Source organism: Protopterus annectens, chromosome 4.part0 (assembly GCF_019279795.1).
Source record: "Protopterus annectens isolate FY-2018-M chromosome 4.part0, PAN1.0, whole genome shotgun sequence".
Lineage (NCBI taxonomy): Eukaryota > Metazoa > Chordata > Ceratodontiformes > Protopteridae > Protopterus > Protopterus annectens.
The window spans coordinates 1034099983-1034117589 of NC_056733.1; the positions used below are offsets into that span (position 1 = coordinate 1034099983).

At 41.3% G+C, this 17607-nt stretch overlaps 1 protein-coding gene across 2 annotated transcripts in view; it reads right to left on the minus strand.

Moving 5' to 3' along the window:
- The window catches only part of LOC122799721 (protein bicaudal C homolog 1-like), a 1306264-nt gene that overhangs the window by 207319 nt on the left and 1081338 nt on the right, over positions 1–17607 (minus strand). For both annotated transcript variants that reach the window (XM_044068975.1, XM_044068974.1), the window contains exon 17: positions 3743–3866. In XM_044068975.1, the coding sequence (XP_043924910.1) occupies positions 3743–3866 (124 nt within the window). The remainder of the gene's footprint in view (positions 1–3742; positions 3867–17607) is intronic.

A 17607-nucleotide genomic window follows, 5' to 3' on the forward strand; every position in this document is an offset into this window, starting at 1 on the left:
CATGCAATGTACTCTGGAGCATAAATTATCTCTACACAAAACAGCCACAGTTGAAAGGTTTAAAAATATTTAATAAATAATAAAACCACAAGACAAATCTCAATTCAACACAGTGCTAGTCAAGAGTTCAGAGACCACATGAAAATGTTTAAAATAATACTGTAGAATAGTTTGACATAAATATAGAAAACAGCTAGACTAAACTTACTATTTTCTATCTATTTCTAAGATAATCACTAAAGTCTAAAATCCTACTTACATACAGACAAAGCAAAGCAAGGGCTGGTGAGTGGTCAGTTCTGAAGACAAATGCAAAATGCCATCCTTTCTTTCTGTTCTTAATTTGATAACACAGTACTAATTCACATTACATAATTTTTGACACTTCTCTGGTTTCCCAGACTAACAGAAACTCAGAATTTACATTTCTTTTTGTAATGTGCACCTGCAGGAGGCCGCAGCAGTAAAAGACATTATATATGTAACTAGCAATTAATCCCGGTGTCAAAGCAATAGAAGGACTTCCTCAGTCCAGACATTATGTCTCTGAGCCTTGAGATCAAACAGTCATACAATGCTTGACTTATCAGCTTTCTTCCAGCAGACTGCATTGTGGTTACATTTTTGAAGTTCAGCATTTAACACAGTTTTCTTTACATTGTAAGAGGACAAGCCTGTGGATTACATTCATATTTACAATGACATAGAATTATCTGCAAAATTCTATCTAGTTAGGCTGGCAGCCTTCACATATCTTCACACTGCTCATGTCCTTTATGAACAGAGACAGTCTTTAAAATGACTCAGGGCTCCAACAACCAAAGACCTACTACCCTGATAGTACATCATCCCATATCTGGGGGATTGAGATATAATATTGCCACACCCTGGTTATTATTTGCTAGGCTTGTAAAGGCTCTTGTGCCTTTAGCCTAGTAATCACCTATGAACCTATAATCACCTATAAACATAACAGTACTGGCAGGAAATGATAGGTGTTCTCACCCTTGGGGATGGGGGGGGGGTGGAGGAGTACGACAAACACGGCCACAGAGAAGGGAGAACCAATGCAAATGTAGATGTTAGGAGTAGGCATTTAGCACACCTAATTCAACAAGCCACTCTCTAGTAGTAGTTTTTGTAGAGTGTATAGCAACTTGCAAACACAGGAAGAAGGCACTGTGGGCCTTTGCTGTGACATGGGCAGTTTATATCCCTGCCCAGGGCTTGGGGTTAATTCATAGGTTCATAGGTAGGTACTAGACTATCTGCCCAAAGGCACTTATAAACCTAGCCAGAATGTGTTGGATTTCGCCGCTCCCCCTTAGATTAGTTCCCTGTGCCTCTGTCCAGCAGAGCCACTGAAGTGATCCCCGGGGTAAACTTTCTGTTTCCCATCCACTCGTCAAGGTTTCTCTTGAAGAGTGTTAGTGAGGAGTTCTGCCTAATGTAGATTGGAATCTTGTTCCAAAGCATGGGAAGTCTCTGGGGACAGGAATCTATCCCTCCAGCATGTCCTATTTATTGTTGTGGTAAGGTTTAGATCCCTAGAGCATGTGGTTAATGCTGGTATAAATTCATTCTTAGGCAGGATGGTGGTGAGGACACAAGTATGATGCTCCCCCCAAGAAGGCTCTTGCCTAGGTAACTCCCCAGTACTAGCGAATAAATTATATCAAGGCCCAGCAAGGGAAGGCTTTATGGTTGGTAGGCATCAGGCTAAAACAACCTTTGAAGAAAATAAAACAAAACTTACTATGGAATATATTTTCTTGCAATTTATTTTACTTTGAGTAATATTTTCACCATGAAAAATTCTGTAAAACTGAAACACATGCACACACACACACACACACACACACACACACACACACACACACACACACACACACACACACACATATATATATGGTTTCACTTCCTATTGCCAAAATGCTGAAATATCGAATTTCAGCATTTTGACAGTATAAAGCCGAAACCATCAGAACACTGACACTTTAGAATCACGAAACCACAACATCGAACACACAGCATACAGCACACAACAAGCAAACCATAACACCCACACCATAAAACAAGTACATACAACAAAACACCACACAGACACACACCTACACTACACAAATGCAGGGGGGCAAGCTTCCCTGCACCCCCCCTACTTATATATACTAACTCCAAGATCGCACAAACAGTAAAAAAAAAAAATCACACACAGCCAACACACACACACACCTCCTCCTCCCTACCCTAGCCCACTGGTACAAGTTACAAAATCACTCACGCACACTCACTCACCTTAAACTGCAGACACCATCCCAGCCAAACATTTCCATAAGATAAATAAATCCAAATTCACCACAGGACCAAGTGAAAATACCAAAATGCAAATACAAAAAATTCCACAAGGACAGAAGAACCAACTCGACAGCGTACAAAATATTTAATCTCCCCTTTCGTAAAAACTTCCTCAGAATGATAGTACCACTGGACCACAACAATTAAATACAGAATGTTAAAACAATTAAACAATTAACTAAGTAATTAATCCATTTAAAACATCAGTTTGTTATGTTTTCTCATCTCCAATGCACCATAATTTTTAAATTTAGATACAGCTGTGAAACTGTTGGGGTTAATTACTTAGCTCTATGCTCAGGGTGTGACAGTTTTTATGTCGGAATGACAACTAGAAAGTTAAAGGACAGGATTCAGGAACACCCAAGGGCTATTAAGCGTAAGGATGACAGCAATGCATTATACAAACATTCTAAAGTTTGTAATAATTTTAAAAAGTTTTGTTTTACTATCCTTGAGCAAGTATGTGCAGACAAAAGAGGGGTGATTACAAAAATCAGGTTGAAACAAGAGAGGTCTATTGGCAAATAAAGTTGGGGGCAGACAATGTACCTCATTTAAATGAACACATTAACATCATGTTATTTGACAAACAGGGATTTAAAGGGTTAAACCCCTTTCTCTTTAAGTTGATTTTTAAACTGATGTTTTAAATGGACTAATTACTTAGTTAATTGTTTAATTGTTTTAACATTATGTATTTAATTGTTGTGGTCCAGTGGTACCATCATTCTGAGGATGTTTTTACGAAAGCTGGGATTAAATATTTTGTACGCTAAGTCATGCTAGTTCTTCTGTATCCTTGTAGAATTTTTGGTGTGTGTACTTCCGTAAGATAGCGTAAATGCATAAGCGTGAATTCAACATAGTCCTATTTGCGCTTATGCACTTTCGTTATTTTGAAGTTTCGGCTTCATGGACACGAATTGCTGAAATTTGATATTTCAGCAATTTCTGATTATGAAGAGAAACCATATATATATATATATATATATATATGTGTGTGTGTGTGTGTGTGTGTGTGTGTGTGTGTGTGTGTGTGTGTGTGTTCATAGGTACTTACTGGGCTATCGACCCATGAGGATCTTCAGAAGCCTAGCCTGCATTCCTATTGTAATTATTAGCCTTTATATTTTAAGTACAAATAACCCAAGGACAAGCAGAATATTTACATATTACCTTTATCCATAATGTACAAGGGTGCAGTTTCCCATCAACTTCTCCAGATTATTTTTAAGTAGACCATATCACCATTCGTTATACATACTAATGACACTCATGTTGTTGAGATGCTTGCATACATGACGAGTTTAATATCTTAAAAGTAGAAATGTAAAAATTGAAAAAAGAATACAGAAATCACTAGACAGTTACACAATGTACTTACAAGGCAGGTCTGATATTCTTCTTGCAGATGATGAAAACGTTGGAAAAGAAGAAGCTGTCGATTCTCGACGTTTCCTCCAGTCAGCACAATCACTTCCATTAAGGGACTGTTCCATGAAAGAGGGCTGCAGGAAAAAAAAAAGAGTCTGTCACTGTTGAATGTTTAGACTCTGCTTAACAGAACTAATTTTATCATTTCTACTGCAGCTCTATGTGAGGATTGTGGGACAAAGCTGCCTGGATAGCTACATTTGTGGATATTGTGTCTTAAAATTTGTCACAGCTCAGCCACACATCGCATCTAATTTATTTTAACAAGGACGATGTGACAAGATTTATTTAAAATAAGTCTTGCAGTTGTGAGAAACATCTGTTAGGCATATTAGGATATTAATCCTTTGCCTTCGGTACATTTGGCTTTTTCTGTCTGGAAATAATATGGGTTCACCACATTCTCCAAGAAGTACTTAAGCTGTTAGCTTACATTGTACTGCAGTGTGTTACCCTCACCCCAGAATAAAATGACATATCTAAATAGAACATTTCTTTATTAATATTTGTTTATTTTTGATATTTTCCACTACGTCTCATTGACTATTACGTTCTCATCCCTTTGCATGCCCCTTATAACCCGATCAAGTGTCCTAGATAACTTTGTCCAAACGTCAGGTTGTAAGGAACAGTAGAATCAGTGAAGAAGTGGAGTAAAAGCTTTAAAATGTAATGCTACACTACACAAAACCAGTATAAATATGATAAGACACAAGCGCGCACCCCCCATACACACAGTATTCATGCAAGCATACATACTCACTTTGCACTAATCCACATCTGTAAGCATATGCACACACGTCTGCACATGACAGTATGACATACTATCTGCAATACACACACACACACACACACACACACACACACACACACACACACACACACAGTCACAAAGATGCCCACATATATAACAAATAGTCACAAAGATGCCCACATATATAACAAATGCAAAATATTCATACAATATTCTAAAGATTCAGATAATCCCTATAAACTAACTTTCAACCATTCTTCTATTAAAATAATCTGGCTATTATTCAGTCCAATGGAGCTCAGGAGGCTTGTACTGTAACTTCCAGTGACAAAATCAAATTATGTCCTCACACTTCAAACAAATGTTCATATCTCTGGAACCATAGGGGTTATGAAAGAAGTGGAAATGCCAAACTCATCAGCACAAATGATTTTTATAGTGGTGGTATTCTTTAGGCTCTAGGTCTGAAAACAAATGTTATAATTCACAGTAAATGCAGTACGAATTACATTTGTAGTATTTTGTAAACAACTTACAATATCTCAGCAACCACTCAAGTTACACACATACTGTCAGCAGCATTTTATTCATCTAGCTGAGGGCGTCCTTATGAAGCCAAGGAGTTCTGTCTGTGTTACTTGATTGTTGAGATATTTAGAAAAATGTGAAAATTACATCTATATAAATTAATATCATAAAAACAATAGTTAATATCTATTTACCTGCACTAGACAGAGTTCAAATATTAATGCAGTTGAGATTGTCATTGCATAAGCTTTAAGAGGAACTCTTTTTAAAACATTCTACATAGCATGGTTTTAGAAATATCGATGAAAATATGAACAAGCAATATTTGATGCCTAGAGGCATCAGTAGGGTTTTAATTGCAAATACACCTGGAGGCATCACTCAGATTTATTAGTCCGGTTAAATATTTCATGTTTCCTCTCTCCCATCAGGACCTTGCCTGGTGGCTCCTCTGCCTTTGCCGAATTGGTCCATTTACATCATAGGACAGAAGTTGGGCATTCCTGGGCTAGGTGAGCGACCCACAGCTCATTCATTTCTGCCTGGGGAGCTCTCATCAGTTTGCAGTTCCTTGACGAGAATTGGGTGGTAAAGAGCAGGCCAGTTGACTTATCCTGAGAGTGGGCCTGCCGTCTTCTACTAGGAGGACCCTCTCCTTGTAGCTTTTTCAGGCCTGCAATTGCTACCTCCTCAGGGGAGGTATAAGAAAATATTTTCATTATGTTTTACTGAAAAAGAGAAAATTCCTTTGTCATTTACTGCAACCCTAATTCTGACTCTAATTTTGCCCCCCCCCCCATCCCATAAGAATTACCCTGGTGCTACATAGACATTCTCTTCCTTTGTCTCCTTACCATTTTTATGTAATTATCACACTACTTTCCATGTGACTGTTAATTTATATATATATATATATATATATATATATATATATATATATATATATATATTACTTCATTCATTCATTCAGCATTTGTTTACCAGGATAGATCAATTGGGTATGGCCTCTATTAGCAGAGTCCTGGGGTGAAAAGCTGCACAAGAAAGACATGCTTTCACTGTATAATCATATGTACATTGTGTAATTATATGTGCTCACTAAAAATATATAATTACACAATATATGCATGGTTATAACACAGCAACATTGTAAAAGACAGCTTGAAAATCAAGAGACATGCACAACAGAAAAGGCAGATCAAATAAATATCCAGTTGAATGACAACGTACCTGAAATGAAACATTCTGACTACTAAAAGAAGATGATAACAGTGAACTTTAGCCTTTATGGAAATACAGGTGAGGCAGAAGAGTAAGCTTGATGCAGTACATTGAACAAATATGCAACTCAGGAACTTAGCCAAAAAATTAATAACCAAATACCGCAAAAGCTACAACAAACTCCAATACATGCACTCATCCAATCCAAAGAAATTTTGGAGCTCCATTTCCTCCGTCCTCCATCCAGGCAACAGAAGCAACCCATGCCCAGACCCTACTCTCACCAGTCTACAAACTGCCACTAACTTCAACTATTTCTTCATAGATTGCATAGCAAAACTATCCTCCTCCTTTCTTGACCACTCCTCCTGCTCCCATCCCCCCTCCAGCGACTCTCCTCCTTCATCCCCCTTTACCCTCAAACCCATCCCCAGAAACACAATAAAAACACTTTGCAAGCTAAAACCTTGTCATAATGCACCAGACAATCTACCACCCACCTTCCTCAAACAATCTTCTGAAACCATCACCTATCCCGTATCTATTCTCATAAACAGATCTATACAGGAATCATACGTCCCAACCATCTGACGCCAAGCATACATCATTCCACTTCACAAAGGTGGTAAAAACATTGACACAACCAATTTTAGACCTATAGCTATACTGTCCCCTCTCTCAAAAATACTAGAAAAAACTATCCATGCACAAATCATGCAACATCTAAACCTGAAAAAACTTCTCTCTCACACCCAACACGGCTTCCGCCCCGGCCACAGTGCCATCACTGCCCTCCTTTCCTTTCTAGAGACTATCAACCTAGCACGTAATAAAGGCAAATATGTATCATCACTATTTTTAGACCTCTCAAAAGCATTCGACACCATCTCCCACTCTTACTTTTATCCCAGCTCCCATCCTTACATCTCTCTCCCTCTACCATTGCCTGGTTCACCAGCTACCTATCCAACCGCCAACAAGTCATCCAGTGGAAAGAATCTACCTCTCCTTTCCTACACACACCCACCGGGGTTCCCCAAGGTTCAGTTCTAGGCCCTCTGCTATTTAACATATTTATCAACAACTTCCACCTCTCCATCCCTGAAGCCTCCATCATCCAATATGCAGATGACTCCACCATCATCTCCTCAGCCTCCTCCCCCTCTGAACTACTAATCAAACCCGAATTGCCTTTACTAATACTGAATCCTGGATAAAAGCCAATCACCTTGCCCTAAATGCCACCAAAACTAAACTAATGATCTTTACCCCTACTAGAAATTCCACATCAGACAGAAACCATTTCTGCATTACAAGCCAAAATAAAACGCCTTTAGAAATATTCAACCAAACTGCTAGGCATCATTATTGATGAAAACCTAAAGTTTGACTCCCACATATACTCTGCTATCAAGAAAACTCATCAGAAGATTGGTCTGCTAAACAGGCACAATCGCTATCTCAGCCCCTCCACCCAACAAACTCTTGCAACAACCTTCCTCCTCCCATCTCTTATGTGCGGCACTCCCCTAATTACCAACCTCCAACTAGGCCTGCGCTCCAAACTGGAAGCCTGCTACCACAAAATTTGCAAGTTCGCTACCAACTCCAAAAGTTCATCTCACCACTGCCACTCACTGCTCACCTTCAAATGGCTAGAGCTCCCTAACTACCTTAGATATCTGCAACTAACCACTATTCACAAGCTCATCTTCAAACCATCAGACTGTCCATCCGTAACCAAAGCTCTTACACCCTACACTCCCTCCCGCTCCCTAAGATCTGAGAACAAAAATCTGCTTCAAGTACATAAACCATCTTATCCCCCAGGCCAACTACTACTATCCTGCACAATAGCCAAACTTTGGAACTCTCTCCCCCCCTTCATCTACGCAACTTACCTAACCATAATAACTTAAAAACTCAGCTCTTCTCACATCTGTCCTCCAAATGGGAACGTCCCTCTCATGCTCCTACCTAAACTACCTCCTTCAGTTTTTGTTCCTACCCTCCTTTTTATATTTTTTTGTTTACATGAATACCTAATGCGCTTTTCTCTGTCAGTTCTGATTTAAATATGATTAATAAGATTTCCTATTCTACGAATGTTACCTAATACATTAGAATGAATATTGTTCTATTAATAGTAATGTCATATAACCAATGTAAATATTCTTGTGGAGCTTTTCTCCCCGGGCCTCCACTGAAAACGGGCCAACTTGGCCCAGTGGACTATCCTGGTCAACAAATGCAAATAGATAAATAAATAAATAAATAAATATACAGGATATAATGCAATTTGCATACATTAAGAAGTAGTTGACACTGCTCTAATCTATATGCACATATGATATTAAGAAGTACAAGTCGTAAGTTAGTAATAACAGCAAATGAAAAATACATAAATGCAAACAGAATATAACTATAACAGCAGAAGAATCTGAGAGCTGTAATGAAATTTATATTTTGGATCAGTTGGCTATGAGTCAGCTGATAGCTTCTTTGCATGAACAGATTTAAAATAGTTTATGGCTATTCTTAGCCTTGGAGACTATGTTTGCCTTGAAGTTGGCTTTGATGGACTTGATTAGTCCCCCTGAGTTGCTTATTAAGACTGAGAAGAGAGTTTTTTGCTTGTCGGGCATATTTTTGGACACGGTTTTCTTTCTTTTGTTGTAAAGTGCTTGTTTTTGGAGTTTGCCCTAAGTTTATTTTGGTTTGGTACTGCTGTTTCTATACAGCTATTTACATGCTTGTACAGGGTTTCCATAGACACTTCCACATAAACCACAATGTGCTCTGAATTTAGGGGAGGGGGCTTGAAATTTAGCTATGCCATCACTCAATAGGAGTTAGTTAGCCTTGGAAAAGTTCTTAAAGGTTCTGGGGTTTGCTTGAAGTTACAGCGTTACGTTTATTTCAAGGATGGCTGCTTTTGATCTGATCTAAAAAGTGAGGACATTACACTGGGGGGGGGGGGGGGTGGTGTCAACATTCCATCATATTTGTGAGTACCAAATCCATATCTGCACCCCAACCAGGTGTGCACACTAGCTGTTCCAGGGTGCCTGCAGTGATAAAATCCAGGAATCTTTGAGCCTGTTAGTGGCTGCATATGTATCCCATGCTTAATGAGTGACTCCAGTACATTCAAGTACATGGTATGGTTATCCTAGGTCACAGATGAGGACCTATAACTAGCAAGGATATGGTGTGGGACTTTACCCAAGGTTACTTGGGCATGGAGTAGCTCAAATATGTCATACTGTGTGACCAATCTTGAGGTGTAATTACTTTTTATGTAGATTGATACACCTCCACCTCTTGTCTCTTCTTGTGTAGTAGCTGGTCTGAACGTGTGGAAAGCATTATAGCCTTGTACTGTTAGGGTGCCTTCAGCAGCTTTAAACCATATCTCAGTAACTGCACATATGTCAACACTCTTAAGGGTGAGGAGTGCTTCTAGGGAGTGGAGCTTCTTGTTGAGACTCCTAGCACTGAGCAGTGACACATTTAGTTTATCTTGAGTAGAATTTACTATGACAGTGGGTATATCAGGTTGGCATTGCCTAAAAAGGCCTAGTGGGAACAAGTGAAGACTGGCAAAGCAGAGTGGGTTGTTGATCATGTCCTTCCAAGCTGACAAATATTGGACTCCCTTAGAATAATACCAGTAATTAAGCCAATTTTTTAAAGTCAGTCATCTTCTGTTTATATTGTGGCATCATCCTTAGAGAAGGTAGAATGTTGCTCAGTGCTAAGCTGATATTTGCATGGGACAGATAAACTGAAAGCTCTGTCATGTGTCTCCATATAGTCAAGGGAGGTACATCTCAGGTCATTAACACCCACATGGACTATGGCAGATTCATACTGGTACTTGTGGTTCAATGTCCTGACAGCGTGTGTGATCTGGCAGATTGTGGTTCAATGTCCTGAGTGCATGTGTGATCTGAAGGATTCTTGCCCCTGATAGACAACTGACCATGACTGTCTCCTTGCTCAGCCTGGTGAGGAGGGCATCAGTGTGTCTCACAATAGACTCTCTGGTGACCAATATATGGGTTGTGTGGTAGTTTGCCTTAAGGACTTAAAGATTGAGACATTATGAGATGAGGCTGTAAGTGTCCTAGGGATTGTTGTGTTTGTACAGTGTTTAGGAGGTTGCTGAGGTCAGCACCTGGGAGGCCTTTTTTGGGTAGATTACATTTACAAGTCTCGGCATATGTGAGTTTATGTGTCTGACCCATTGTAGGTATAGTGTGTGTTACTGGCAACCTGCTTGGAGATATCAGTGTCTGTCTGCAAGTGCTTTGCCTCCAAAGACATAGAGTAATCACATCTCTTACATACTATGGCAGTCTGCTTAAGAATAAGGTGTCTGTCAGTAAACATGAGACGATTGCTACATTGTGTCAGTCTGCTTAAGAATAAGGTGTCTGTCAGTAAACATGAGACAATTTCTACTTTGTCTCAGGATTGGATTCCCATTTTCACTAGGCTGGCTATAGAGACAGTAGAAAAATGCATATTCATGGCTGTGGATCCTTTTTTTGTGATTTACGAGGGTGGTGCAAGTGGGGTTTTTAACTAACTAAATTTGGAGTTGTTGGGCTAGGGGGAGAGGACTAGGATTCATCTAAAAACACTCTTGGGGTAATGCTTCTCAGCAGGCAAACTAGCCGCTCTACACCAGCTCGATACTTGAGAAATTAGCAAAGGAAGTTTTAAAGGGAAAATTAAACTCTAGGTATCTACGTCTATACAAGCCACTGCAAACCACTGCTGCCCAGCTCAGAACAGGTTAAAAGAGATACTAAGGACAGGAATCCAATCAGTAAACAGGAAAAATACAGTGTAAGTGCATACATAAGGCTCAGACTTCCTCAAGCATTCACAGCCAGCTGCATGCACACTGTACATATCTTATAATACAGTGCAGTGCAGACTCTGAATTACAGGGCATTATCAATGCCAAACCAGCAGATACAACTTGTGCCTCACCCTCCTTCCAGACAATTTACTAAAGTGAAAAACAATCTAGGAAAAAATAGCCTCTGCTTATGCAGTTGATTGCACTCAGACGTCTCATGGAGAGGCTTGTGAAAAATAAGGTTCAAAACAAGGAAAAAAAGAGACCCCCAAACTGTTACTTTAAGCAAAGGGTCACCACAAAGAACACTTACAATGGGACCAAATTCTAAAGAACAACATAGCAACAGATATTACTTTATGGGAATCTGCACGTCTTTGCTTTGGTTTTATTTGATTTTGTAAATACTTAGCCTCTTGGTGAAAGTTTACAATCTTCTAGACTGACTCTTTTTGTTCCTTTGTTAACTAATGAACCAATATTCATCTACATTTAGTACATAGCAGTGGCAAAACAGCATTGGTAGTGCAAACATACAGGGCATAAGTGATGCAGAGACATGAGCAGTGTGGTCTTGGTGAGGTAAAAATAGCAGGATATACAGTGTATAAATGGCCATATAATGATATGGAAATTATAACCCTTATGCAAATGATGAGTAGTGATTATGCAAATGGTGGCATCAAAAATGGCAGAGTGATTCAGAGATGCATAATCAGATGCTCTGCATTGTGATGTAGAATTATGATAAGGATTGACAGTAACAGGACTCTATAATGTTTGTGGTAACAACAGCTACGGCCCAGTAATAAGCAACACATGATGTTACTGGCTGTTCTTGGACTTCTGCCTACAAAATAGTACACCACAGCTACCTACACCACTGTATAGGGTGCTGACAGACCCTAACCTACCACTATCAGATTGACCGGGGGTTCATCAGCCATACAGGAGCTTCTCAAATTGTTTTTCCCACAAGAGAAATCAACGGGGATCTGTGGCATGTTCACCCCAGTGGAGCCTAAGATATATGTAACTTTAACCATCCTACCTACAGTGACCTTTCGTGACATAATGGGGAATTGTTGGGAATATTGCAACACCTGCCTACCATATTTGACCGTAGTTCCATAACATTATTCTGCAGAATGTGGAGCAGTACATATGACTCCCAAAATACTGTAGAGGACAGAACTACCACTATGTAGCTATTTTACAACAAAGCCCATTTCTCTGAGGTCTTGAGAGCCACATGCACATTGTCATCAAGACTATATCTGGCCCATAGGGTGCCAAATACTTTAAAAGGGAGGGCTTCTGCTATTTCACCTGCAAAGTGGTATGCAATGACTAAGGTTCCATCTATAATGTTTCTATGTGCCATCCAAGCACTTCCTGTGATTCACACATATGACACACATCTGACCTATGATAATGGTTCATGCGGTGGGAATTCTCAGAAGATAATCTAGCTGGTAGGTCACTCCTACATGGGTACTGAGGATAGTATATACAATCACCATGCAAGCAGATAACAGGCCATATGTAATGGTGTCACTGTTGCATGTTGCAGGTAATGCTGACTATATGTTAGAGCCTTGGCTCATGACTGCCATTCACAACCCCCACAACATGGCAGACATTGCACATAGTGCACAAACAGAACACAGAATGTGGCAGAATGCATTTTTGGCCAAGCAAAGTGATGCTTCTGCTGCCTTGACAAATCTGTTTGGGCACTGTAGTATTCAACAGACATGACATGGCTGCATGGAAACAGCTGCAAAAGCAGGGAAACATCCCAGCTTGGCTTACCACAACTGTAGGAGCAGTGGCTGATGAGTGGGTTATCACAACTAGAAACACAAACTTAAGCCTGGCAGTTTAAAATCCACTTCAAAAACTGTAAAAAGACCGCCAACACTAGGAAACACCCGCCGTAACTTTATTGTTAAAACCACAAACAGATTAACAGATTGAGCGCTTTATTCCCTTCCAAAGGGATTTCATCAGAATCTGTGTGTATTCACAAATACCCTCCTTAAATACCTTTTCCTTAACTTTTACCACAACTGTAGGAGCAGTGGTTGATGATTGGCTTACCACAACTGTAGGGGCAGTGGCTGACGATCACATTCAACAATTAGAGCATGAACAACCAGTAATGCCATTACTTATGGGTCAGATGTGAGTGCAATGCATTGCTGCACTGGCAAAGAGGCAGTGTTTAGTCCACATCTATGGACCATGATACAGACAACACAAAATAAAATTATACATGCATTATTATACCAAAGCTATGCAAGGCAGTGCATGGACCAACCAAGCTGTATATCAGACACTACCTTATCCATGCATGTGTGGGGGCAGAATGGGCAGAATTATCTTGATTTGTACAGGTGTTAGGGACACAGAGACTTGTAACAGTAACACTGTAGTTTGGGCAAGGTTCATGGGAGGAGAATGTAGTAGACATGATGTCAGGTAGTGGGTTGAGAAGGGTCAGGGAATATACCCCCCAGTGGCAGGGTGGAACTGTAATGTTGTGAACATTGGCAATGTGTACTTTGGTGGCCTGCATCTGAAAGATAGAAAGTACAGTTGCGTACACTTACCTTAAATGTAGATGTTCATAGGTTCATAGGTTCATACTAGGCTATCTGCCCTAGGGCATTTATAAGCCTAGCCAGAGTGTGTTTGGCTTTCGCCACCCATTTTAAATGACTTTTGCTATGCCCTTTTTCGAGGTTAGTATACTGTGCCTCTGTCTAACAGTGACACAGAAGTGATACCCGGGTAAACCTACGATCTCCCATCCACTCATCAAGATTCCTCTTGAAGAGAGTCAATGAGGGACTCTGCCTAACCTGGACTGGGATTTTATTCCAGAGTGAAGGGAGCCTCTGGGTTATGAATCTGTCCCTCCAGCATGTCCTATTTATTTCAGTGCTGAGGTTCAAGTCTCTCGAGCGCGTAGCTCAATGGGATTTGGATTTCCTGAGGTGCAGCATGTCCATTAATTCCGGGTTGGACATGGCTTTATACGTCAGGCACAGATCGCCTCTGAGCAGGCGGTATGCCACTGAGTAGAGCTGGAGTTTCTTTAACCGGGCAACATATGGCATCTGTTTGAGCCCTTTGATCCTCTTGGTGAGGTACTTTTGGGGTCTTTACAGTTGCTGTAGGTGTCTGGTAAGGTACATCCCAAAAGGGGCATTGTACTCAATTATGGGCCTGATGAGGGATGAGTAAAGAGGCACAATGACCTCCTCTGATCTAGATGTGAATCCCTTCATGATTAGGTGGGCTATATAAAATGTTTTTCTAACCACTGTGGCCACGTGGTTGTCAAATGAGAGATTGCTATCAACTTGGGTCCCCAGGTCCCTAATTACTTCTTCTGTACTTAATGGATTACCACCTATGTGGTAATTTGTGGGCACTTTGTTTTTGAAATTCACCCCAGGGATCACGTCAGTCACCCTGCTAGACAGGGGTCCAGGAAAGTAAATAATGTGGAAGAAATAGCCAGGGAATTGTTATGGCTAGGCTTGTATAGGCCCTAGGGCTGATAGCCTAGTACCAACCTATGAACCTATGAACCTATGAACCAAAGGGGATGACTATACACTTTTTGGCGTTTAGCTTGAGGCCATGGCTGTGGCACCAGTTGTCTGTTTCTATGAGGCCCTTTTGGAAGATGCTTGTGTTGGCTGGAGAGTCGATTATGGGGCCCAGTTTGCAGTCATCTGCGAACTTGGTCAGCCACAGTCCTTCCGTGTTGGCCTGTACCTCCGAGAAATATATACCGAACAAGAGAGGTCCCAGGACTGAGCCTTGTAGGACGCCACTTGTAACTGGTTTGGAGTCTGACATGGCTCCAGCAATTCTAACCATGTGGGTTCTGTCCTTGAGCCAGTTTGCAACCCATCTAGTGACATAGGGGTTTAAATTTAAGCTGGTGAGCTTATCTATAATGCCCGAGTGGGGTATTGTATCGAAGGCTTTTGCGAGGTCCAGGTAGGCTGTGTGGACCACCTTCCCCTCGTTAATGGCCTTGGTGACTGTTTCAAAGAAATCAACCAGGTTTAAGAGGCAAGATCTGCCCTTAACAAAGCCGAACTGGGTAGGATCCAGTGTCTGTAGGTCCCCAGTATCTTTATTTATGAGGTCCATGATGATCCTTTCCATAGCTTTGCAGACCAAGCTAGTCAGGCTTATGGGGCGATAGTTTCCAGGATCCGTTGAGGCACCACCTTTGTGGAGAGGGACCACTGTTGCTGTACGCCACTCATTGGGTACATATCCTGTACTAAGGCTGAGATTGAACAGTAGTTTTATGTTTGGGTTTAGCTCTTCTTGGAGTTCATGTAGGATGCAGCCTGGGACACCATCTGGTCCCATTGATGCTGTATTTTTTGCTTTGGAGAGGGCGGCTCTTACCTGAGCATCTGAGATGTCAGGGGGGCAGCACTCTGCTGGGATAGATATTTGCCCTTTTGGTGGGGAGGGGGGGGGGAGAAGCTTGTGCTGAACCTGTCAGATAGGATGTTGGCAATGTCTGTGGGTTCGGTGTATTTTTTGTCATTTTGGACTAATTCTGAGCATATCTGGGAATTCCCACCCAGGTTCCTAACATAACTAAAGAAAGCCTTGTGATTATCCTTAGTGTCCTGTGCAATTTTTCTATCAAAGCTGGCCTTAGACGATTTTATGAGTGCCCGTAGTTTTTTGCTAATACTGATCAGAGATGCCTTCCCTTTTTGGGATTTTGCTCTATCATGTAGTAGCTTCCTCCTTCTATTGTATAGTTTGTTTATGGCTGGGGTCCACCAGACAGGATGTCTGCCTTTGGAGGATTGGGTCTTGGTTTTATTTGGGATTGCATGATCCATGCATTCCTGAAGGTGTTCATAGAATGCGTTTATAAAGGATTCTGTGGTCTGGGCCGTATTTTCCACAGACCTGGGGGCTTTGAACGATTCCACCTTGGTTTTGAGGAGTGTGAAATTTGCTTTAGAGAAGTTTTTCACTGTGGTTTTCTGGGCAGGGGGTGGGGTCGGGATGTGAATATCCAGTGAGATTAGTTTATGGTCTGATCTTATCAGTGAGGGATACACTTCTGGTCTGGAGCATAGAGTCCCCATGTTGGTGATGATCAGGTCCAGTATGTTTTCCCCTCTTGTGGGAGTGGTAACAAGTTGTTCCATAGCATTTGAGATTATAAATTCTAGGAACCTTTGGGCTAGGGTGTTGGAGCTAGAGTAATGCTCCCAGTCTATGTTTGGGTAGTTGAAGTCGCCCAATATAATGGTGTTTGGAGAGACCTTCATATTTTCCAGTGTTCTCAGGAAGGCCAAGTGGGGTTCCTGGGTTTGGGAGGGTGGTCTGTAGCAGGCTATAAACTGGAAGGCAGTTTTACCCACTGTTAGTTGCATATGGATAGTCTCTGATGCTTCGTGCTGTGCCACCAACCTGAAGGTGTGGGTATCTTTGACGAATACTGATACTCCCCCTCCTTTTGTGGTTTGGTCCAAGTTTTGGGGCCGAAAAGCATGGTATGAGGTATAACCTGGTAGTGCTGGGGTGCTCTCGGGAACCTTGAACCAGGTTTCTGTTACTGCACAGATATCGATGTTCTCCATGCTAAGGAGAGTTTCGAGTGCGTGCATCTTGAGGTTTAGACTTCTGGCGTTGAGTAGCATTACTCTTAGTTTCTTATCCCTTGTGATACCTATGGAGGTGGGTTTGTCTTTTGAGCCTTGCCTAAAAAAGGCACTATTGGGGTAGCAATAGCCTTTGCCAATATCTGAAAGCCCAGGGGTGACAGGTGCAAGCCATCCCTAGCGAAGCATCGTGGCTTGTCGAGCATGTCATCCCAGGCTGACAGGCATTGGATCCCCTTTGAATGACACCAATACTTAAGCCAATTGTTGAAATTGATCATCTTGTCTTCATATTGTGGCATCATTCTTGGTGAAGGTAAGATGCTATTCAAGGTCAGGGTCATACCGGCCTGGGCTACATGCTCAGAGAGCTCCTCTATGTCTCTTTTCATGTAGTCCAGGGAGGTACGTCTCAGGTCATTCACACCAGCATGGACAATGACTGAGTCATGTTTGTACTTGCCTTGGAGTGACCTGAGTGCTTGTGTTATGTGGCGGATCCTAGCGCCCGACAGGCAGCTCACTGTGACCTTCTTCTTGTTCAGCCTGGTGAGCGGGACGTCAGTGTGCCTGACGATAGAGTCATCTATTACAAGTGTATCAGGTGTGTTATTTAGCCCTAAGGGCTGTGACTGTTCGGCACATTGGCTTTGTGAGCTATGTGTTGCACGTGTTTTGTTTTGGGGTAGCGGTTGCTTGGGTGTCTGCTTTGGAGGTCTCTGCTGCTTAGGCAGATTTTTATTTAGAGCCTCCGAGTATGTTTTTGTGTGTTT